The 25,916-nt window shown below is 35.9% G+C and overlaps 1 protein-coding gene across 1 annotated transcript in view; it reads left to right on the plus strand.

Annotated features, from left to right (window-relative positions):
- Positions 1-25,916, plus strand: part of NCKAP1 (NCK associated protein 1) — a 141,155-nt gene that overhangs the window by 24,290 nt on the left and 90,949 nt on the right. Inside the window, exons 2-3 of the mRNA XM_007934903.2 lie at positions 7,324-7,341; positions 8,403-8,513. Of these exons, the coding sequence (XP_007933094.1) occupies positions 7,324-7,341; positions 8,403-8,513 (129 nt within the window). The remainder of the gene's footprint in view (positions 1-7,323; positions 7,342-8,402; positions 8,514-25,916) is intronic.

Consider the following 25,916-nt stretch of genomic DNA (forward strand, 5'->3'; position numbering starts at 1 on the left):
CTACTTCCGTAGTGATACTGCCTCGGAAACCCAAGGAGGGGTCGCTATGAGTCGGGGCCGACTCGACGGCACATAACAACAACAACAACATTCATCCAGTCTCCTATGTAGCTACATCTGTATTTTTTTGGTTACCTTTAGTGTTCTTGCAAAGTTGTATATATTATAGCATGTACTGAAATTGTCCCTATTTCTCATGTGCTTCTTTGTTGTCGTTGTTGTTGTTATTTGCCATTGAGTCGGCCCCGACTCATAGCGACCCCTCCTTGGGTTTCCGAGGCAGTATCACTATGGAAGTAGGATTGCCCAACCTTGTGCTTCTTTAGTATCTTTATTTACCTATTTATAGTTGTGCTGACTTCACCCTTATTTGGGATTGTCTTTCCTATCGATGAAAGTAGCAAGTGTCTACTATCTAGAAAGTGATTCTTTCTTCCTCTCTATCCCATCAAAGAACTTTGTTTTCTGCGTGTATATTTGTTCTTAACGTTTTGTAATAATGGGACCATATAATAATTGTCTTTTTGTAGTTGACTTATTTTACTTAGCATGATGATCTCTAGATTCATCCATATTAGAAGGTGTTTTGTGAATTCCTCATTATTCTTTATAGTTGTGTAGTATTTTACTTATGTATCTACCACAATTTGTTTATCCATTCATCCATTGATGGGCACTTAGGTTGTTTCTATCTTTTTGTTATTGTGAAAAATGATGCAGTAAACATGTTGCTGTTAGTTAGATTCCGACACATAGCAATCCTGTGTACAAAAGAATGAAACACTGCCCAGTCCTGTGCCATCCTCACAGTTGTTGCCACACTTGAACCCATCATTGCAGCCACTGTGTCAGTCCATCTTGTTGAGGGTCTTCCCCTTTTTGCTGACCCTCTAGTTTACCAAGCATGAAACCCTTTTCCAAGAGCTGGTCTCTTCTGACACCATGACCAAAATACAAGAAGCAAAGTGTGACCATTCTCACTTCTAAGGAGAATTCTTGCTGCACTTGTTTCAAGATAGATTTCCTCCAGTACAAATTGGTTCATTTTTCTAGCAGTCCATAGCATGGTCAATATTCTTCCCCATCACCACAATTAAAAGGCTCCAGTTCTTCTGCGGTCTTCTTGTACATTGTTGAGCTTTTGCATGCATATGAGGCAAAAGAAAATGCCATGGCTTTGGTCAGGTGCACCATAGTCATCCTCAAAGTGTCATCTTTGCTTTTTAATACTTTAAAGAGGTCTTTTGCAGCAGATTTGCCCAATGCAGTATGTTGTTTGATTTTTTGACTGCTGTTTCCATGGTTGTTGATTGTGGATACAAGTAAAATGAAATCTTTGACAACTTCAGTGTTTTCTCCATTTATCATATGTTGCTTATTGGTCCAGTTGTGAGGATTTTTGTTTTCTTTATGTTGAGATGTAATCCTTACTGAAGACTGTAGTCTTTGATCTTCATCAGTAAGTGCTTCAAGTCCTCTTCACTTTAAGCAAGGATTATTGTGTTACCTGCATATCACAAGTTGTGAATGAGTTTTCCTCCAATCCTGATGATATATTTTTTTCTTAATACATTCTAGCTTCTTGGATTATTTGCTCATCATAGAGATTGAATAAATATTGAAAGGATACAATGCTGTGCACACCTTTCCTGATTTAAAACCATGCAGTATCGCCTTCTCTTCGAATGACTACCTCTTGGTCTGTATATAGGTTCCTCATAAGCACAACTAAATGTTCTGGGATTCCTATTCTGTACAGTGTTATCCATAATCTGTTATGATCCACACAGTTGAAGGCCTTTGCATAGTCAATAAAACACAGCTAAACATCTTTCTAGTGTTCTGTGTGTTCAGCCAAGATCCATCTGACATCAGCAGTGATATCCCTCATTCCACATCCTCCTCTGAATCTATCTTCAGTTTCTGGCAGTTCCCTGTCATCATGTTGCTGCAGCTGTTTTTGAGTTATCTTCAGCAAAATTTTACTTGCATGTTATGTTAATGATACTGTTTGATATTTTCCCCTTTCTGTTAGATCACGTTTCTTTGGAATGAGCACAAATAAGGATCTCTTCCAGGTTGCTGGCCAGGTAGCTGCCTTCCAAATTTCTTGGCATAAATGAGTAAATGCCTCCAGCACCGCATCCATTTTTTGAAGCATCTCGGTGGCTACTTGTCAATTCCTGGAGACTTGCTTCTCCCTTGTTCCTTGCGTGCAGCTTGGACTTCTTCCTTAAGTACCATTGGTTCTTGTTCTTATGTTATCTCCTGAAATTGAATGTTGACCACTTCTTTTTGGTACTATGATTCTTTGTATTCCGTGTTCTTTTGATGCTTCCTACATCACTCCTCAGAAGGAAGGAAGGTTGGGCAATCTACTTCCGTAGTGATACCACCTCAGCAACCCAAGGAGGGGTCGCTGTGAGTCGGGTCCGACTTGATGGCACATAACAACAACAACAACATTAGTCAGTGTTTTACCATAGAATCCTTCAGCATTGCAACTTGAAACTTGAAGTAACTTGGAGTTTTTCTTTAGTTCTTTCAGCTTGAGAAATGCCAGGTATGTTCTTCCCCTTTGATTTTTGAACTCCAGGTCTTTGCACATCTCATTGTAATACTCTGTCTTCTTCAGCTACCCTTTGAAATCTGCTCAGCTTTTTCACATCATTTGATTTATTCTCTTTAGCTGCTGTCTTTCCAAGAGTAACTTTCAGAGTCTCTTCCGACAAATGTTTTGGTCTTCTCTTCTTTTCCTGTCTTTTTAATGACCTTTTGGTTTCTTCATGTATGATGTCCTTGATGGTATCCCACAGCTCATCTGGTCTTTGGTCATTGGTGTTCAGTGAACATAAGTGTGGATTTTTCAATTTGTGTCACTACTTTTGTATTTCTAGGACATATATATACCTAGGAGTGGAATTAGTGGATCATGAGGTATTTCTGTTTCCAGCTTTTTGAAGAAGTGCCATACTGTTTCCCATAGTAGTTGTACAATTTTATAATTCCTCTAGCAATGTATAAAGTTTCAGTCCCTCCACAACCTCACCAGCATCTGGTTTTTATTTTTTCTCATCGCCATTTTTGCAGAGGTAGGGGTTTGATTATTTTTGATGTTTTCTAGTTCTGTGGTTCAGATGTAGCTTTTTTTCTATCTGGTGAAATCTTTTAGCCAATTCTGTACAATTTTGTTTCTTGGCAGGACTAAAATTCAGGAATTTAAAAGTTTTTTTGTCTGGTATTCCCCTTTTCTCTTTCTCTTTTTATTGAAGAGGAGTAAGTGCTCAAAAGTTTTATTTAGTTGAATTGGTAGCTTGTTAATCCTTTTTATTTTGCCTTTCTAGTAAGCTTTTGTAAAATGTATTAGTCTAAACTGTATTGAGGCACTCACTCAGTTATGCCAAGAGATTTGGAAGACAGCTATCTGGCCAACTGACTGTAAGAGACCCATATTTGTACCCATTCCAAAGGTGACCCCACACAATGTGGAAATTATCAAACAATGTCATTAATATCTCATGTAAGTAAAATCTTACTGAAGATAATCAAAAACGGTTGCAGCAATATATTGACAGAGAACTTCCAGAGGTGCCAGCGAGATTCAGAAGAGAATGTGGAACAAGGGATATCATTGCTGATGTCAGATGGTTCTTGGCTCAAAGCAAAGAATTCCAGAAAGATGTTTACTTTTGTTTTATTGACTCTGCAAAAGAATTTGATTTTGTGCATCGTAACAAATTGTGGATAACATTGAGAATAGGGATTCCAGAACACTTATGTACTCATGAGGAACCTGTATATACACCAGGAGGCTGTTGTTCAAAAAGAACAGGGACACTGCATGGTATAAAATCAAGAAGGGAGTATGTCAGTGTTGTGTCCTTTCACCATACTTACTAGATCTATATGCTGAGCAAATAATCTGAGAAACTGGACTATACGAAGAAGAACGTGGCATCAAGATTGGAGGAAGAATCATTAACAACCTGCGATATGCTGATGATACAACTTTGCTTGCTGAAAGTGAGGATGACTTGAGGCACTTACTGAAGATTGAAGAATACAGTCTCTAGTATGTATTACATCTCAATATAAAGAAAACAAAAATCCTCGCTACTGGACCTATAAGCAGCATCACGATAAATGGAGAAAAGACTGACGTTGTCAAAAACTTCACATTGCTTGGTTCTACAATTGATGCCAGTGGAAGCAGCAGTCAGGACATGAGATGACGTATAGCACTAGGCAAGTCGGCTGCAAAAGACCTCTTTCAAGTGCTGAAGAGCAAAGATGTCTCTTTGAGGACTAGGGTACACCTGACACAAGCCATGATATTTTCAGTTACCTCGTATGCATGTGAGAGCTGGACAATGAATAAGGAAGACCGAAGAAGAATGGATGCTTTTGAGTTGTGGTGCTGGTGAAGAATGCTGAAAGTACTGAGGACTGCTAAAGGAACTAACAAATCTGTCCTAGAGGAAGTCCAGCCGGAATGCTCCTTGGAAGTGAGAATGGCCAGACTTCATCTCACCTACTTTGGTCATGTTATCAGAAGGGACCATTCCCTGAAGAAGGATGTCATGCTTGGTAAGGTGGAGGGAAGGTTGATGAAAGAGGGGAAGGCCTTCAACGAGCTGGATTGACACAGTGGCTGTGGCGATGGGCTCGGGTATAGCAGGGATCGCGGAGCTGGCATGGGACCAGACGTTGTTTTATTCTACTGTGCGTATAGGGTCACTGTGAGTCGAAGGGGACTTGCTGGTACCTAGTAACAGCAACAACAAGCTGCATTGCTGATTAAATGTAATGATTATAATTTTCTTAAATTTGCTACTCAATGGGGTAATAATTTTAAGAGTGAAAGATTAGTTTTTTGTAGTATTGTAGCAATAGGTAGAATGATAGGCTTAAAGTATATCACCTCCAGGATATGTCCTGAGAATGTAGGTATGGTTTCTTTGTCCCTAAAATGAAATTTTTTGAGTTAAGATGAGGAAGAAGATCAATCTTTCAAACTTGTAGTTAGTTGGAGTTTCTGTATACTGCTTCAGTGTAGTAGGAAAACCTTCTAAAGTGAATACTAAGTATGGGTCTTTGCCAGGAGGTACTTTACCTAAATGTTAGCTTTTGGTCAAGTCATAACTTATTTGTCATGTACTTTCTTTTTTTTTTTTTTTTTTGGTCTGAAGCATTCCCCACACCGGAATCTCACTTGGAATTAAATGAATAAATTAAGTAAGATGTTTCCAGGAAAAATGAAATGGGACCCAGCACTGCTGTACAGTTCCTATGAACCTTAAATTTTTTATTGGCATTTTTTGAGTGCTTATTATATGCCAAGTATCCTTGGAAATTCTATACACATGCAAACACACATACTTACATAATTGCACAAGTACTTTTTAGGGTAGGTTGAATTATCTCCTTTTTAACAGATGATGAAACTGAGGTACAGGGAGATAAAATCACTTGCTCAAGGTTGAACAGCTAGGAAGTGGTAGAGCTAGGATTTGAATATGGACAACCTGTCTTTGAACTTACATTTTAAGCTATTAGACTAAATTCTTTCTAATAGTACAACAAATATAGTATATTTAGGCTTAGCGTGAATGAAGAAAATATGTGATTGGGAGAGGGAATAAAAGCTGTGAATTATAGCTGTATAAGTAAGTTAATGTAGTTGATGTTGTTGTTGTTATGTGCCGTTGAGTCAGACCTGACTCATAGCGACCCCTGCTTGGGTTTCCGAGGCAGTATTATAATATTAATTTTATATACTATGATAAAGCCTATTACTACTGGAATTACTACCCATGTGAGACTTTTACTTGAGCAATTATAACTATTATCGTAATTATTACAGCTATTAGTAACATTTTTAGGGCACTTATGTGCTAGTTATTTTGTTAAGTACTTTACATGAGTTATCTATCACCTAATCCTCATAATGACCCTGTGAGGTAAGTACTAATTTCCCCATTTTACAGATGAAGAAACTGAGGCTTGCAGGTGTTGTGTAATATATTCAAGCTCCTATGGCTAGTAGATGATGAAGATTGAAACTCAGTCAGTCTTAATCCAGACTTTTAACCTTTATGGCATATTGCCTCCCAAAGTAGTATGTAGATAATGCCCAGGGAACAGTGTGGAAAAAGGTAAACCAATTCCAAGGAAAAATTATACAACCATTTGTTTTTATTTAAATGAATTTCCATTCTTCCTGGTTTTAGTGTAAGCAGAAAGAGCTGCATATTTTTTACAATTTTGTTAATTGCTTGAGTAAATTTTTACACAGTGAAATTTGTGATCTGGCAAATGGGTTATGGTAGTCTGTCATATTTTCATTACTTGACAGTCACTGATAAGACTTGAATAGATAGCTGAATTTTTAAATAATTAGAAATATGAAAGGTAGTACATATAATTAAAAATGGAAGATAATTTGTATTCACTTTAGGATTCTGTACTACCTCTGGCATGTTTATGAAACTTAATTTTCATTATAACGTAAGAAAATGTTATCTCTAGCTATTCTGTTTAGGAAAATTCTTAGTTATGTGGTTCTAGTTATTTTTAGTTATTTTATAGTATGATACTTTTTTGAGAGAAAGAAAGACTGGGTATAGAATTAATTTATGACAAATGATATTTTAAAAGAATGGTGATCTACTCAGCAAAAGTCATATTTTAATATTTATGATGTTAAATATTAAATAGCGTTTATGTGTAAATTTAAAGATCATGTTCTCAATTTCTTAAAATTGCTTTAATGTAATTATCTTTAGAAAATAAGAGAATTCTTGGTACATTCCTTTTTCCATTTGGAAGATATAGGAATTTTGCATTTATTTTTATACATTGGCTTTGGAAAGGAAGTTAGGTGGTATTTGGAAAATAGCTTCAATTTGAGCTGAAGTGTAAAAGTTATCCAATAACACTTTATTTTTATTCTTGGCTACCGTATCTTTTTAAGGTATGTAAAATTTCACTGATGGTTTTGGTCCTGTTTTATAGTTGCATGTAGTTTTTATTTTTCCTTTTTTCTAGTATTGCTTTAAGTTGGTTTAGAAAGTGCACCAAGAAACTGACATGATTGTACACTTAACACAGTAGTGTTTATATATATACGAATAGTATAAACTCTGAATCTCTTGTATACTAAAACTTGCTACGTAAAATACCTTTAAAATTGTAGCACCATGTAGTTCTGTTTTTGTTATTCATAGTCTACAGTGCATAAATTCGCAACTGAAACGCATGTCATAGTTTGACAATCATTGTTTACACGTGATTTTCTCTCTTTTTATTACAATGCTTCCCCAGCAAGGACAAGTTTGGAAGGTTTGCAAAGCTTTTCACCTTCCCTCTGCCCGCTTGCCCGCTTTCAGATCAGTTTCATGTTTCATAACTTCTCTCTCTGCAATCCACAACATAGCCATAGAAATCAATGAAGAAGCATTAAATTGCAATACTGTATTTCCTCGTACACGGCAGACAGATTTAACTTTTCAAAGTACATACATATCCCTTTTTAAATCAATAAAAGGTAAATAGGAATGTTATAATTTTAGTAATTCCCCAAGAAATAACATCTCGCTAGCAGGCAGTTAATTAAATGTCAAATTCTGAAACAGTGAACAGTATTTAACTTTATGTTCTGGGTTGTTAATAGTTCAGATAGAAAGCCCTTTCAGATAATATACCTTACATTTGTATAGTGTTTTACAGTTTCCTACAGAGAAGGCTATACTGCTGATGTGGTCAAAAAGTAAACATACTACCATTTGTTCTGTGCTTATGAGATAATAGAACAGATGTAGATTCATTGTTTGAAGTGCTGGTATGAAGGAAGATTGCTGTAACTTAGATGTTCAGAGGAACAGGCAACAACACACACTAGCATTACAAAGATGGTTGTAGCAGCTTTCAGTTCTTTTGAACTAGGGCTCTTGTATTAAAATGTTTAAATGAAGAAAACATTTTGGAGAAAACCATTTAAACATAATTTTTATTTTATAACACTTAGAAAGGAACATGTCCAGTACTCTATTGAATATTTAATTTTGTAATATTTTAATAGCCTCATATGAATACAATCCTACCTCAAACCAAGATTTTTTTTTTTTTTTTTTTTTTTTTTAGGTTTGAGCTTTTCCCCTCACTGCTGTTCTGTGCTAACTGCTTTGAAACTTCCATGCATTTTTTTCAGTAGAAGAACATCTCTGTACTGTCTCCCATTGCATATTTCAGCTGTGACAATCCCTGCACTTTGCCTATTCATTTTATCACCTGCTCACCAAAAACAATAAATATCTCTAATTTCTGGTTGCAGATTTGCTGCTATTACTTGGTTTTAGAAGAAGGTTGCATTTCACTTTTTTTTTTATTCCTTTTTTTAATAGGCATGCGGAGACCCCAAGGCAAAACCATCCTACCTTATTGACAAAAACTTGGAATCTGCTGTGAAATTCATAGTCAGAAAATTCCCTGCTGTAGAAACCCGCAACAACAATGTAAGTAATTTAAAAGGTGTCTTTGTATTACTTGATTTTAGCAATCTGTATGGAAAAGAATGGCCACTGTAAAGCTTTAGTAGCTCTTATTTATCTAATTCTTTTTATTTTGATATACAGCTTACACACATGAATTAAAAGCTTTTAGAGACAAAATCTGATCTCTGTTACTGGAGAAAATCACTCTGGCAATTCATTATATACTATTCTCTTCCAAGTTGCAACAGAGAGTAAGGAAATATAGATATAGAAGGTACATATGGCTATATATTAACATATTACATGTACATAAATGCTGATAAACATACTTGGGGAATATTTATTCTCGCAGTCATAAACTTTAAAGTTACATAAGTGTCTATGTAAAACTTACTGTTTTAAATAATAAGCTTTGATAGGTTTTAAAATATATTTGTTTCTTTGGTATTTTAATAATTGAAAAAAGTTCTAAAAAGTAAATAATACAACAAGGGGATAGTGTTAGGAGTTTTATTATTCCCATATTATTTTATCATGTGGGATATTTTTTCTAAATATATTGAAGTTTAATTATGTTCAGAGTCTGTCTTGTTATGTTTACATATGCTTTGGTAGTTCCTTATAATAACTTATGTGAATAACTAATTTGAGAAATTTAGAGTTATTTTTCATTTACTAATGCATTTTCATATAAATTTTGTTGACCTGGAATCTTTCTGCATATCTTTTTTTTTTACTTTGATCTTATTTTTTTTCCTTTGGTATTCCCATGTTACAATCTTTCCTGTCTTTTTTGCTTTCCTTACATCTTTAGTTTAAGAATAAGGATCTAATGATCAAAGTCCTCTTGTATCTAATCTCCCTGTTTTTGAGAAGCTTCTTTTAAAAAAATAGGTTGTCACCTTTTTTTTTTTTTCCCTCAAAGCAGGTATGGTCACTAAATGGTGTATAATGAGCCTGTGGATACCACTTTAACTTTGAAAATAAGTGTAGTGAAGTACTTTTTAAGTACTTTTTTTTAACAGTCTGTCTGTCTTGGGAAATGTGTGTAATTAGAGGTCTTTATTTCATAGAAGATTGTGTTTTATAATTGATGTGTTAAGATATCACTATTAGTTCCTGATTGTACATGTGAGATTCAAAAGCACAGGTTTCTTAAGAACACTATTATTTTCATGGAGAGTTTTTTTTTTTTTTTTTTTTTAAGTTATTGACATTAATAAACTCTTGTGAGAGATTATACACTCTAAATGAGAGATGTTGTTATTAAAATGTATCTTATTTCATAGATACTTCTATTTCTTATGGCTCATAAAATCTCTATGATATGAGCTCTTCAGAGAATCTTACTTTAGTTTAATGTATGTGTGTGCAAATTTACATGTGAAAATAACCATGGTCCCTGAACATGAGATCTTTTGTTTTTCAAAAAGTAGCAAGACCCATGTGATGGTTATGTTTGTATGTCAACTTGGCTAGGCCTGGTTGAGTGGCTGGGCAGTTGGATGTAGTATTCCCCATGATGAGACTGGTAATCACCTCCATGGTGGAATCTACTGGGAGTAGCTGCCTTTGGGTATGTGGTCTGCTTCTTGTATGTAAGGAGAAGCTTTGAGAATGGTCCATAGCCTGTGGCACGCTTGGACCCTGCGTGTAGTCGTGTCGTTGCTCAGCAGTCTACCATGCTCTGCCGACCTTGGGACTTGGCAATGGACTTAAATTACTGGCCTGCCATGTGGGCTGGTAACATCGGGACTGTGCCTTTTTACTTGTCAACCTTTGGGCTTCCAGCCTCAGCAGCCGCCAGCTGTTAGAGTGAAGAAATGCCTCTAGCTCCAGTGGGCAGGGAGCAGGAGGCAGAGCTGGACCCCCAAGGTTGAGGGGCTTTCTCCCAGCGCCTAGAGCCTGGCACTTTGAACTTGGACTTAAAGCCTCCAAATTGTAAGAATAAACTGTTTATTAATGCCATCCCATTTGTGGTATATTTCTTGTCAGAGTGGCAGTAGGTTACCAGAACAAGTTGATTATATATACACTGTGGTTTTTTTTTCAGCAGTAAATCTTTTTGTTAAAAGGCAGTATAATGTATGCTGTTACTTTTTTAAAGAGTTCTGCTTTCCTTCTTTTCAATTTCAGCAGCACAAAATTGACTTTTTAAAAGAGGTGGTTTATTAAGGTAGCATTCCTGTACCATACAGTTCACCCATTTAAAGAAAATAGTGCAATCTTTCTAGTATATTCACAGTTGTGCTACCAATACTGTAATCAGTTTTTGGACATATTCATCACCACTAAAAGAAACCCTGTACCTATTAGCAATCACTTCCCATTTTCTCCAAACCCCTTGTCCTAGGTAAATACTAGTCTATTTTCTATCTCCATAGATTTGCCTATTGTAGACATTTCATATAAATGCAACCGTATAGTAGGTGGTATTTTGTGACTGGCTTCTTTCACTTAGCATAATGTTTCTAAGGTTCATTCAAGTTACAGCATGTATTACTACTTCATTTCTTTTTATTGCCAAAAGATATCCATTATGGATATGGCTGAAGTCTCTGGTGGCAGAAACAGTTAAGTGCTTGACTACTGCATGGAAAGTTGGTGGTCCAAACCCACCCAGAGGCACCTTGGAAGAAAGTCTTGATGATCTGTTTCCGAAAGATCACAGCCATTAAAATCCTATGGAGTTCAGTTTTAGTCTGTAACAAACCAGGTCACAATGAGTTGGGAAAAGATAGGTGTTTTTTTTTTAAATCTGTTCATCAGTTTACTTAAGTTGTCTCTACGAATTTGGCTGTTCTGAATGAAGCTGCTAGGAACATTTGTGTACAGGTTTTTCTGTAGACATATATTTTTATTTCTCATGGGTATATCCTGACTATTGGAATTGCTAGGTGGTAATTCTGTTATAAAATGTATTTTACAGTGTTGTGCATTGTTATGATTACTTGTAGAATTTGCTCTGTTTTGTTTCTAAAAGATGAGTTTTGTCATACGACCTTTACAAGTATTCTGGCTTTTTTGTTACTTGCCGTAGTATTGTGTACTGGTTATTTGTGAAGTCTTGTGATCTTAGTTTTGATCTGGGCCTGCTAAAATCTTGGTGAGATGTTGCTAGCCAGCTTGGGATAGGAAATGAGAAGTAAGTTGAATTTTATTATTTTTTAAACTCTATAGAAGTATTTAATGGAAGCTTAGGATTGGGAACGACAGTGGCAACTGGTCTTTGGGGTATCGTCTAATTATATGCTACAGTGTATGCTTAATTTATTTCAGGGAGAAATACTGTTTAGAACTAATTTCCATTTTAATTCATGTCTAACAAGCACTAATTTTCCTCCTGTTTCAAAAAAGGCAGTCATGAAAAGAAAGAGAGATTGTTTCTGGTGAAAATTCAGCAAAACATTTTTTTTAAGTTTCTGAAATAAAGCTTCATAAAAAGGCTAATCTTATTTTACAACCAAAAAACTCCTTTTCAAGAAACTTGAATAAAATAAGCAAATTATTATTTCTTTAGTAACTGCTCTCAGCCTCTTACTATTTAACCCCATTCCAGGCCTTGAGCACATAGAGATACCCAGTATACCACAAAGGCGGGCATTGCTCATGGCAGGATTGGTACGGAATGTGATGATGTTGGAACACTGATGAATCATTTTTACTGTTTTGTACAGGTCCCTTTGTGACCATTTATAAACTTTTGTCTCCCAATTCTAGAGTTAGGGAAACTCTGAGATCAAGGAATGAATGGGCTTTTTTTCTAGGCTGTAATGCTGACCTAAATGCCCATATGCTTCTAAGCAGGCTGATTAAGTAAAATTTTAAATGAATATAAAATCAGACCAGTTTTGTATGATTTACAGACCATAAATTGAGTGTCTAATATGTGCCAGCCTGTGTGTTTTAATATATTTTCTCATTTAATTTTAGGCTAAGCAAAGCATTTCTGAGCTGAGAAAGTGTGTAATTTATCTACAACATGATTTTATCCATTATTCTGACAGTGTAATATGTTCCTGTGGATTGAATTTGTTTTTCATAGTTTGTTATGAGCCCATAAAGGGAACTCTGTTATTTGCTTAGATAAAGAAATTATTAGAAACACCTTTCTTATTTTATTAACAGGTAAAAATTTGTTTTGCCCAGAAAATTCTAAAAGACATTTAAAATAATGTTAGATAAAATGCCATATGCAGCAAATGTTCATTCAAGTGTGTATTTAAAACTTCTTACTGAGGTTTTTTTGCCCCCCTCAATTTTTTTAAACTTAGTTTTTTCCTTTCCTATATTATATTTAAGGAGCTCTGGTGGCATGGTGCCTAATGCATCTTACTGCTAACCAGAAGGTTGTCAGTTCAAACCTACCAGCCACTCTATGGAAGGAAGACTGGGCAAACTACTTCCATAATGATTACCGCCATGGAAACCCAATAGGGTTTGCTGTGAGTTGGAATTTACTTGATGGGAGTGAGGTTCTTTTTTTTTTTTTTTCGGTCTAAAATCTAGTTTGTATTTTTTAAAACAGTAAAAATATCTGGTACAAGTTGTCTATGGAATTTGCCTATTTGTTATACATTTTAATATAATATTTTGAGTTTGACTTCCAAATTAATGGGAAAATGTTATCAGTTACCATCTTGTATATAATGAATTAGTTCTTGAATTCCCTAAGAATAAAGAAATTGTTATGAGTAGAGTGCTACAAGAATGATTGAGGGATCCTGGACCAGGACTAAGGCTTTTAAATCAAAATAATTCAAACATTGTGTTTATAAAGTAAGTGTATGGAGAGTATTTTATACTATAAATACTATTTTATTTATATTATAGGTATTATTTATTTCCTTTTCCAAGGAAATCAGTTTTATAAGATAAAACCCCCCCAAAAAACTAAACCTATTGCCATTGAGTTGAGTCAATTCCAACTCATGGCAACCCTATGAGACAGATTAGAGCTGCTTCATAGGGTTTCCAAGTCTGTAATCTTTATGGAAGCAGACTGCCACATCTTTGTTCCACAGAGCAGCTGGTGGGTTTAAACCACCAACCTTTCAATTATCAGCTGAGCATTTAACTACTGTGCAGCCAAAGGTCCTCTTGAAAAGTAATTGAAATATTCGGTTAAATGCTAGCAGGGAGTTGCATTAACACTAATGACTTACCTAAACTGGTTTGAATTTTTACAAAAACAAAATGAATACACAATTAAAGAAAAAAAAATGCAGTACAGAAGAAATTTAGGATGAAAAGCAGTACCTCCTACCCTACTCTTTTCTACACTAGTCATATTCCTCAGAGGGATCTTCTGTTTTTGGTAATTTAGGGATTACTTGGTGGTGCAAATGGTTAGCATGCTCAGCTGCTAACCTAAAGGTTGGAGGTTGGAGTCCACCCAGAAGCTCCTAGGAAGAATGGCCTGGTGATCTACTTCTAACAGTTCATCATTTGGATACCTTATGGAACACAGTTTTATTCTGACACATGAGTTGAAATGGACTCAATGGCATCTTGTAGGAGTTGCCTCTGTAATATAAGGAATATGCTTATTCCCTTTCATCTTCATTTACCAACTTTAGGCCGTGTCTATGAAATCTTTGCTACACTAGGATTTGGCTCACTCGCTTTCATGCTCTTTGTTTAACCTCTTCCATCTTCCCAAATTTGGTAGTTTTTTGTTAATGTTTTTAGATCTTTAATTAGTTTTTTTTTTTTTAACTTTAAATCATGTATTTCCTTATTTTTATACTTCTCATTCAAGTCATTTATACTTTTATTCATATGTTGTCAAAGTTTTTAATGCTTTCTTTTGGTTCTGTAATTATAAAGTATTTAGAGTTTGAATTACATGTTGATTCTGAAAATTAAAAACTGCTAAAGCCCTGAGTGGTAGATTTGCATTGTTTTATTCCATTGTCGCACTTTGGAGTTTTAAGGATAATATATTTAGTATCAAAGTGAAATGAAATATTTTTTTTCCTAATTCTGTCAGTTTCTTAAAATTATGTCACAGATTAATTTATTTCATAGCTGTGCTGTAACTTTCAGTAATGTGCCGCTCTTGTTGTTGTTATGTGCTGCCTAGTCGGGCCCGACTCATAGTGACCCCTCCTTGGGTTTCCAAGGCAGTATCACTACGGAAGTAGATTACCCCATCTTCCTTCCATTGTGCCACTATAGTAGTTTTAAATTTATCCAGCTTAGTGATCATATCACCTTTGTATGAATTTCCCCTTTTTTCTGGAAATTTCTTTTCCTGGAACCCTCTTCTCTTCTGCCTCAAGTCTGGACAGATTACATGAGCCCGCTGCATAGATTTCTTACTGGGATATATTCCTTTTTATTGTCCTTGGTGTACAAGAGCTCTGGTGACATAGTGCCTAAGGCAATTTGACCACTTACCAGAAGGTTGGTAGTTCAAACCCACTAGCTACTCCGCAGAAGGAAGACTGGGCAATCTACTTTTGTAAAGATTTACTGCCTCGGAAACCCACAGAGGGTGCTGTGAGTCTGAATTTACTCGATGGGGGTGGGTTTGGCTTTTGGTTTTGGTCCTCAGTGTAAGGGTTTGTGCTTGAGTTTTTATGCTGTTATGTAGAGTTTGAGCAATCCTTGAAATTGTATACAAAATTTGTGTGTGAATGTATATTTTTCAGTTTAGTTGTATTTTCAAGGGGATTCTTAGGACCCCAAACAAACAAAAATAACCTAACTCACTGCCATCAAGTTAATTCCAACTCATAGCTACCTCCCTTGCATTTCTGAGGTGATAAATTTTTATGGAAGTAGAGTGCTCCATCTTCCTTCCGTGGAACAGCTGGTAAATTTGAATCACCAACCTTCTGGTTAGCAGTCAAATGCCTTACGCCCTGTGCCACCAGAGCTCCTATGATCCCAAACATATGTTTTAAAATATTTTCTTTCTGCCATCTTTATGTTGCTACCTGTGCTTTCAAAACATTATGTGACTCTTGTGCACTATGTATTCTAATTATTTTGAACTGTAGTCATAATCTCTTTAGCTTAAGGATGCTTTCTGCTTTCCTGGAAATGAGACTGCCAATGAGTATTATTCTGAGGTTTCATAGCACAGCCCATAGGAGATGCATCCCCGGCATCTACAGTCACTTTTTCCATATTCTTAAATTTCTTAACATTATTTCTTGCCTTTAGCCGTGGCTTTTCCAACTGTCTTTCAGTTGCCATTTATTCATTTGACTGCAGTGGTGATTGGGATATCCATCATGGCAGCACAGGACATTAAACCCAAAAACCAGACCCACTGCCATCGAGTTGATTCCAACTGATTAGTGACCCTTTATGACGAAGAAGAACAGCCTCATAGAGTTTCCAAGGCTGTAAATCTTTACGGAAACATACTGCCTCATCTTTCTCCCGTGGAGCAGCTGGTGGGTTTAAACTGCTGACCTTTTAGTTAGCAGCCAAATGTTTTAACCAATACGCCACCAGATACCAATCCCTAATTACCTACTGACCTTTGACTTTTATTTCTTTGGTCATATCTTTCTAGGTGACTTTAACCACTTTTAGCCTGGTACCTTTAGAGTACCTTTAGCATTGTTTCTTCATGATAGATTCAGGGCTCTCTTTTGTTAGATCAAAAGTATTTGCCAAGGTCCAAAATAAAATACAACCAAAGAAGTTACAATGGAGTAAACAGCAGATATTGCAAAACATTTAATATCTTTTATTTTTCTTCCTAGCTCTCATCCTGGCTATGAATGGTTTAAGTATGGTACAGTAGTCTTTGGCCAAAGAGTGTTCAGGATAGTCTACTGTGCTGCTTCTAATTGGCTAATACAGGGGATAATCTAGAGGATGAGGAGAGATTTGTAAGGACTTTTTTTACAGAGCTTTGTAGTTTTGGAAAGTTTGTGCATACTTTCAAGGTGCAAATGGCCGTGCTTCCTTTTGCCTCTGGGCCTTTGTCTATACCGTTTTCAAAATGTGGAACACTCTTTCCCTCCTGAATTGTTTCACTAGGATAGTTTTCACTTGTTTTAGGTGTACACATAGTTGTGACCATTTCAGAGAGGCTTGCTTTCTTTCAAATTTGGTTAAGTACTATGTATATGTGCTGCTAAAGCACTCTCCACTTACCATTCATTTATTTATTTATTGCATTACTGAGTGCCTTCTATGAGTCAATCTAGGATGGGGGCGGAACAAGCAGTGAACAAACAAAGTTCTTGTTCTTGTACAGCTTATTTTCTCCTGAGCAAAGACAGACAATAAACAAATAAAAATATAATTCCAGAGAAAAATGAGTTCTAGGAAAAAGAAAGCAGAGCGAATAAGATTGATGGTTGTTCTTGTTATGTGCCATTGAGTCAGACCCGCCTCATAGCGATCCCTCCTTGGGTTTCTGAGGCATTATCACTACAGAAGTAGATTGCCCAATCTTCCTTCTGAGGAGTGGCTGGTGGGTTTGAACCGCCAGCTTTCTCATTAGCAGTCAAGATTGATGGTAGGGAGATGTTAATAAGGTGATCAGGGAGGGACTTACTGAGAAGGTAACATTAGGGCATACATACAAAGATATGAATGAGGCAATGAGTTGGAGGAAGATCATTTCTGTTGAGGGGGCAACAGCTACAAAGGCATGTTTGGAGAACAGGAAGAAGGACACTGTGACTGAGATAGAGTGATTAAGTGCTGACAGTTGTAGAAAATGAGGTCAGAATGATTGTAGGAATAGACAGGTCATTTCTAGACCACAATAAGGACTGTGGCTAATTACCCTGAGTGATTTAAGATGCTATTAAAGAGATGTAGCAGAGGACTAAAGTAGTATATGTATGCTCACCACAGTGACAGCTGGGTTGAGAATAGTCTACAGAGGAACAAAGGTACAAAGGACACTAATTTGGAAACTTAAAGTCATTGAGGTGAGATCTGACTATATATAATTGATTTTTCAATTTCTGCAGCTCATATCCTATAGCTCTGCACTAAAGAAGTATCCAATTTAAACATTTATCAAATGAGTGGGCATAAGGAAATGACAAACCTTAAAACCTTTAAATGTCAAGTATCAGACACTGTTTTTGGTAGTCAGTGCTGGAAAGCCTGCCTTTCATTTTACAATCATGGCTAAATGCCTTAATATCTCAGAGCTCAATACCCTCATCATCATTGATAGAGAAGCAAGAGGGAACAGGTTTGGATTGGGGATGCAGTAAGGGTAGTACTCAGAAGCTCAGTATTAGACATGTTAAGTTTGAGAGGTCTACTAGAAATCCAACTGGTGATATTAAGTAGGCAACTATAAATGAGTCTAAGCTTAGGCTAGTGTTCAGTTGTGAGAATCACGTTGAAGAGAAAGTATTGAAGGTTTAAGAGAGAGAGAAGGGTAGAATAATCATTTAAAGAGCATGTCTGAGTGAATTGACTGTGGACATGGAGTAGTGTTGCTGTTCGTTTACGGTCAGTGATCATGAATTCAGGTAGACTCAGTCAGCATAGGTGTATGTTTTCTTCTGTGATGGATTTTGTCATACAAGTATGTTAGAGGGAGAATGAGACATAGTCATTGTAATGATGTGTCATTTGATCTAAGGTGGGTAAGAAAGGATATAGGACATGAGAGGGTGATGACAATGAAAAGGTAGTAAAAGTGAATACAGGGAGAGTAGCTGGAAAGGTAGGAATTATTCTCCTGTTGTTGCCACTTTTCCTTGTCTCCAGATCTCCAAGGAACAGATGTCTAAAAAGTACAGAGAGAAGCCAAGACAACTTTAAGCATCAACAGTTGAGGAACTTAACATCAGCCTCAACTCTGTGTCAATATGTACTTATGTACCGGAAATAATCTCTGGGTGACCCTTTCAACTACCTTAACTTTCCCTCGATTTTGTTCACTATCCCACCACTCTTAGAAGCTCTGACATGGCCTTTATTGTATTGTTTGTTCCACTGCTCCTTCTCCTCATTAATATTATTACCAATTATTTGGTTTTTATCTTAAAGGGAATGTGGAAATTAATCATGGTATTTTTCACCATCTTTGACCCTTGCACCAAGAAGTTAGTTGGGGAATAAACAGCTTCTAAAACTGAGTATTTATCTAAATAAGAGATAAATATTGTTTCCTGTGGTAGTTTCCTGTATGTGTACATTCATATTCCTCAGTAGTCTGTCAGCTCATTTAGGGTAGGGTCAGTGTTTTGTTCACAATTTTATACTAAAGTCTCCTGTAATACATGACAGAAAAATAGGTTGGGATATTTGTTGACCGAATTAATAATAGTATATTAATTACAGTAACTTTCCACTTATTCTGCAGGTCACTTTTCATAAAACTTGCCTCTCTGAATCTGAGCACTAGAAAGGAAGCATTTCCACTCCTAGACATCTTCCCAGGAAAAATGAAAACTACATCCCCATGCAAAGACATGTTCATAGCAGCATTCATTATTCGTAATATGACTGGAGACTGGATACAATTCAGATGTCCATTAGTTGGTTAATAGATAAACAAAATGTATTATATCCATTCAGTGGAATACTATTCAGCAACTAAAAGGAATGAACAATGGAAACATGCTACAAATAGATAAATCTCAAAACATTGTGCTAAGTAAAAGAAGCCAGATACAAAGGCTGCATCTTACATGATTCTGTTTATATGAAATGTCTAGAAAAGTCGTATTTTTTTGAAACAGCAGGCACATTGGTAGTTGCTGAGGGCTGAGAGTAAGAGCAGGGATTAACTCTAAATGGGCACAGGGACACTTTGGGGATGATGGAAATGTTCTAACACTGGATAGTGGTGCTTGTTGTACAACTCTATACATTTACTGTCATTACTGAATTATTCACTTATAGTAGGTGAACTTTTGTGGTATATAAATTATACCTCAGTAAAGCTATAAAAAACAAATGATTCCAAGCAACTAGAAATGATATTCTAGAATAAAATTTATTCAGAGAAGAGCTTTTTGGTTCTTACTGTGACCAAGCTTGTTGAATTGTAACAACTATTTTGTAGCACACAGCATATTAAAAAGCACTCTCATCAGAAGAAGCAAATGACAATTGACAGTGAGGAAGAGAATTAAAAACTTAAAGAAGTATAGCAGGCCAAGGCAAAGACCATTTAATATTGGCAGATTGCTTTCAGTGGCACCTGAGGCCATCTTTCTATAAATAACTCAAATTATTGATTACAGTGATGAGATGTAATCAGTAAGAAAAGCCTGCCTTATGTTTGGTATACTCAGTTATGAAATCATGGTAATTGCATGTTAGAACAATTTTTTTAATTATTAAAATTGAATGTAAAGGAAATGACTTCATTTCTATTTCCATAAACAGTTGAAAATGATACCATTAAATGATGTATGAGGTATATTATTATTGACATATTTTATACAAAGATATTACACTATTAATAGGGCACATAGTGATTTTCTAATACTAATAATACAGTTAGTTTCATCAGTTCACTTTACCTGCTCAGATAGAATAGAAGTTAATTTATATTGCTGAAGTTTATATTAATCTGTTTCAGTTGTTTCTATTGTGCATAACAGACTACCCCAAATTTACTGGCTTAAAATAGCAATAACGTGTTACTCTTATTATTCTGTAGCAGTTTCTCTGCTGGTCTCCTGAGCTGTGTCGAGCTAGTGGGTTGGCTGGGGAGATGGGCCTTGTAGGAGAGCGAGGATGCTGAGCCTCTCTCTTCACATGACACTTTATACCAAGCTTCACCAGGGCATTGTTCCAAGGAGGCAAAAGCAGAAGCTGCAGGGACTCTTAAATTAATCCCAAGTCCTCAAAATGACACAGTGTCAGTTCCACTGCTTTCTGTTGGTCAAAGCAAGTCATAAGACCACCTCCACTTCTAAGGATGGGAAAACAGACTCCATCTTTTGCTCAGAGGGAAAATAAAGGAATATTGTAAAGAGTTATGGGCATAGCCTTTAAATTAGTATAACTATTTTGCTTTCAGTTGTTTAAAAAGTAAAATTTCTATTCTTTGCTTTTCAGCATTAATTTAAACTGATCAGGTAACCTTAAAAATATCACTTCTTGATATATAAAATGAAGTGGAGTTGAATTAGAGGAGTTCTCAGAAGTCTTAAGTCTGTGAAATAAATGAGAGCACAATTAAATAAAAGTTATTTTCTGAAAAGATTATCAGAGTTTTAGCTTTGCCTGTCCCTATACTGCTTTTCTATTATTGTAAGGCAACTTGAATGTTGAAGTGTATCGAAGAGGTGTTTTGGCTTAAAGGTGTTACAGACCTGGATTGGCAACTGACCTGTTCTGTTTTCAAATCTCAAAAAAAGAAGTGATTATAAGGATTAAATTTTGTAACACACCTTAAACACTCAGTAACACTTGTTTACTAGGTTAGTGTTAAGATAACTTTTTCTAAAATTTTCTTAACTCCCTTTTGCTGAGAAAAACGTCCTAAAATTACGACTGCCAGTGGAATAGTTTTATGTATGTTAAAAGGAAAGTCCTACAAAGGAATTTAGATACGCTCCTATGATCCTTTTTTTTTTAAAATAATTAATCTTTGTGTTAATTTGGATATTCATGTAAGCTTAGGAGATTGCTTATATTAGCTATGGATATGTCATTCTCTTTCGTTGCTTCTCATTTCCCTCTTTTGTACTTTCTTGTCCTGGAAGGACGTAATGAAATATTGTACCCAATCTTGGAGATTTGTTCCAGAGATGGATTTAATACTCTGTGTGTGTGTTAAGATATATAAATTCACTTGAGACATGAGTTGTTACCTAGTACTGCATTCACTCGTAATCAATTAAAAAAAAAAAAAAAAAACCAACACAACCATTGAGTCAACTCCTCTTTGGGTTTCCAAGGCAGTATCTCCACAGAAGTAGAATGCCCAGTCTTCCTTCTGAGGAGTGGCTGGTGGGGTAATGCAACTTTGAAAATGAAGACTCTCTTTAAAAAAAAAAAAAAAGACTAAAGTCTCCCTTTATGACTTTGATAAAAGTCTCTTTATGATGTTGATAAACTTGAGCATCATTTATTTCTTACTCATTTATTATGTACCTACAATGTGCCAGTATTCCTGATGCTGGAGTTATAGCAGGAAATAAGACAAACTTCTTGTCCTCATGGCATTTAATTTCAAGTTGGGACATTAGACAACAACTAAAATGAATACATAGATGGTATCCTATGGAGATAAGTGGTTGGAAGAAATATTAAGCAGTATAACGGGTGAGAGAGTAATGATGATGGGGAAATCATTTTAATTAAGGGTGATCAACAATAGCCTCTGAAGAGAAATGAAGTGAAGGGCTGAGCTATGCTAAGAAGTGACAGAGAGCATCCCAGACACGTCAAGTACAGAGGCTTTAAAATGGCAGTAAGCTTGGTGAATTTGAGGAATTCCAAGGTAGAACAATGTGACAACTACTGAGTGAGGCTGGAAGAGCATGAAAGAAGAGGTCTGAGAGATAGGCCGGGGCCCCATTTAATTTTTATTATGAGTCACTGATGGACTTTGTATTTCTAATTGTGATGGAAAACCACTAGAAATTTTTTGAACTTCATATTTTAAAATGATAATTAGACTTAACAGAAAATTTTCAAAAATAGTACAGAGATGATATACTCATCATCCAGTGTTAACATCTTATATAACCATCATTGGAATCAATTTGCAGGGTAATTTGGTATCTTAAAATGCCCACTTTCCTGCTGCTATGTGGAGAATAGACAGAAGAGGCAAGAGTGGAAGGATATAGAGACCAGTCAGGAGTCTACCATAATAGTCCAGATGAGAGCTGATGGCTAGAGTGGTAGCAGGGACAGTCCTTAAAAGAGGTTTACCCAGATGGTCTCGGCTCTCTATTATTCTTAAAAGCCTGGCTTAGAACATCATACTAAGAAATTGAATAAAACTTTCCTTGAAACCTAACATCTCTATTTGGCTTTCTTTTCTGAGAAACAAAATACTAACATAATTTAGATCAAGAAATACAATCTATTATATGTAAGCAGTTTTGATAATGAAAGAAAGTTGTAATTGAAATGGATAAAAAACTATAGCTGCATTTCTTTGTATTGAAAATAGGTGGGTTAGCTTTGTTAGGTATTGATTCTTAGGATAATTTGCTAATATTTTTACTTTAGAAGAATGAAAACTAGTCAATGCTAAATTTCAGTTCATGTTTTAGATAATTATTTTTGTGTGGAAAATGTATCTTAATTGAACAAAGATTAATTGCTCAGATTTTTCAAGGCAGATATAAGATCTTATTTTGTGATCTGCGTGGTTATGTTTGTCCTTTTTATTTTCACTTTTGCACATTTTACTGGACTGTTGAACAGGTAGATATATAATGAAAGCATCATATAGCTAATTAACCTTGTGTTACATGAACATATTTTTTAAAGCATTAGCAAATGGAATCAGTTTTTCTGAAAACAATAATTTTCTTATGTTTTATTGTGTAACACACTTTATTACTGATCTATGTTATTCTTAAACCATTTCCTGCTTTTTATCTAAAACATTTTACACAAAACAATGAGATAATAAGCTAAGAAAACCATGTGCTGGATGTTGAACCTAGAGTTAATACTTTTCAATTACGTTGAAATGGTCTGTGAGCCTCTTTTTTCAACTAACAGTTAATGAGCAGCTTCTGGGTACCAGGCATGTTCTTATGCACATTATTTTGGTTAACTGTCCACATCATTTTGATGATGAGGGTATTGAGCTCTGAGATATTAAGGCATTTAGCCATGATTGTAAAATGAAAGGCAGGCTTTCCAGCATTGACTACCAAAAACAGTGTCTGATACTTGACATTTAAAGGTTTTAAGGTTTGTCATTTCCTTATGCCCACTCATTTGATAAATGTTTAAATTGGATACTTCTTTAGTGCAGAGCTATAGGATATGAGCTGCAGAAATTGAAAACTCAAATCTAGTACACTCTCTTATAGTGGTGGAGATAGCTGTGATATGAGGTAGAAATTAAACACATTTAGAGGAGGGATGTGTTATTTGCATTCAAGGAAAGAGTTCAGTCAGATACGGTTTCTTGAAAATGGGGTTAACATTTAAATGGAATGATGTATGAGTGGTAAGATTTGGACATAGGAAGGTTCTTTAAAGCTCTGAGAGCATTACATTCTTAATATCTAAAATGAGAGTTTGTACTAAAAGATGGAGTACGTCTCAATATAAAGAAAACAAAAATCCTCACAACTGGACCAATGAGCAGCATCACAATAGACGGAGAGAAGATTGAGGTTGTCAAAGAATTCACGTTGCTTGGTTCTACAATTGATGCCAATGGAAGCAGCAGTCAGGACATTAGACAACGTGTGGCACTGGGAAGGTCAACTACGAAGGAACTGTTTCAAATGCTGAGGAGTAAGGATGTCTCCTTGAGGACTAAGGTGCGCCTGACACAATCCATGATATTTCCATTTGCCTCATATGCGTGTGAGAGCTGGACAATGGATAAGGAAGACCAAAGGAGATTGATGCTTTTGAGTTGTGGTGCTAGCGAAGAATGCTGAAAGTACCATTAATTGTTAAAAGAACTAACATCTGTCCTGGAGGAAGAGCACCTGAAATGCTCCTTAGAAGTGAGAGTGGCCAGACTTTGTCTCACCTACTTTGGTCATGTTGTCAGAAGGGACCATTCCCTGGAGAAGGATGTCATGCTTGGTAAGGTGGAGGATCGACAAAAGAGTTCGGGGAAGGCCTTCAACGAGATGGATTAACACGGCTGCGATGATGGGGTCAAGTATAGCAGGGATCATGGAGCTGGCGCAGGATCGGGCAGTGTTTCGTTCTGCTGTGCATGGGGTAGCTATGAGTCGGAAACAACTCAACAGCACCTAACAACAACAACACTAAAAGATCTGTAAGGCCCATAACCATGCTATTTATGTCTAAAGTATAACATTGAAGTTGAAATGGGCAACTGGCATACACTGGGACAAACCAGGACATATACTACCTTTTTAAAAAGTGGATTAACCCCCCCATAGATGTGATGATTTTATTTGCTTCAAGCCTTACTGTATGTCCACAAAGTTGACCTATTTATCTCTTTTTCTTGAAGAAGTTGGCAAACAAGGGGAGCTAGTAGGTTTAGTGGAGAAGACTGACTGAGTCCTAGATCCTTTTTATTAAACTCACTAGCAACTGAATTATACTTTTGCTTTTATCCTACTGTTGAGTGTATCTCAAATGTTATATTTGAAAACTCAAATTTAAAGTACTGAAAAGAAGGAAAAAGGACAAAAATATCAATCATAAACTTAATGTTACTGAACAAAGTAAAGATAGTATAATCTGAGGAAATAGATTATCTCTTAAATATTCACTTAATTTATATCCAAAGTACAACACTGAAGTTGAAAGTGGGCACTATTTACACTAGGCAATTGGTATAAATTGGGACTTTTTTTGTGCATGAGTTTTTGTGAGTGGTAATGATTCAAAATATGTATATTGGTGGTAGTTGCCATCAAGGCTGATTTCAACTCACGGTGTCTCCATGTGTTACAGCATCGAACTGCTCATAGGCTTTTCTTGGCAGATGGAAGCAGATCACTAGGCCTTTTCTTCCTGGTACCCATGTTTTCCAACTGCCAGTCCTTAGGTTAGCAGTGGAACACAAACTACTTGCATTTACACCACCTGGAGACCTAAAAATGTATATGTAAACATGGAATTGTTTTGAAACAGATATATTGTCTAAAATAGTCTGTTTCTTTTATATATCACTACAAGTATACTTTAAACTGTGTAGCATTTAGGGAGAGTAATGAGAGATTTCGTTTATGAATGTTTTCCAGACATAATTACATCTTTAAATGTCTTCAGAGCCTGCCGTATTTAGGGTGATTTGCTCTATAATATTTGGTCTACCAGCCTGCTGTCCTTGCTATTCTTAATTGGCTTTTTATAGCTTTTTTGACTCTTCCCCTGGTTTTAGGCTCACAGCTGTTAATTTTAATGATTATGTATAGATGCTCCTCTCTCCTAACTTTCCTGTTCTATAGGAACTAGATGAGGGTCAGAATTATATGGGCTTTGATACCAGTTTGATGCTTTGGAACTCTTTCATATATTTTTAGTTCTCTCTTGTATTCTGAAATAAGTGCTTCTCAGATGGTTAATGGGCATTTGAATTACCTGGGGATCTTATTGAATGTAGATTCTGTTTCATTAGGTCTAGGGTGGTCCTGAGATTCTGCTTTTTCCTGGGTGATGTGGAAACTGCTGTTTTGCAGACTATACTCAAGAGTATCAAGGCTCTAGATGATTTATTGGGATCCTGGTAGTCCTGTTATTATAATATAGGATCTTACTATATTAGTAAGGCTGGATTCTTTAAGAAATTATATTGACAATTGATTTAAAAGAAAAATTAAAACTTTCATA

The sequence above is a fragment of the Orycteropus afer genome, unplaced genomic scaffold, assembly GCF_000298275.1.
Source record: "Orycteropus afer afer isolate SDZICR_OR568_19922 unplaced genomic scaffold, OryAfe1.0 scaffold00001, whole genome shotgun sequence".
NCBI lineage: Eukaryota > Metazoa > Chordata > Mammalia > Tubulidentata > Orycteropodidae > Orycteropus > Orycteropus afer.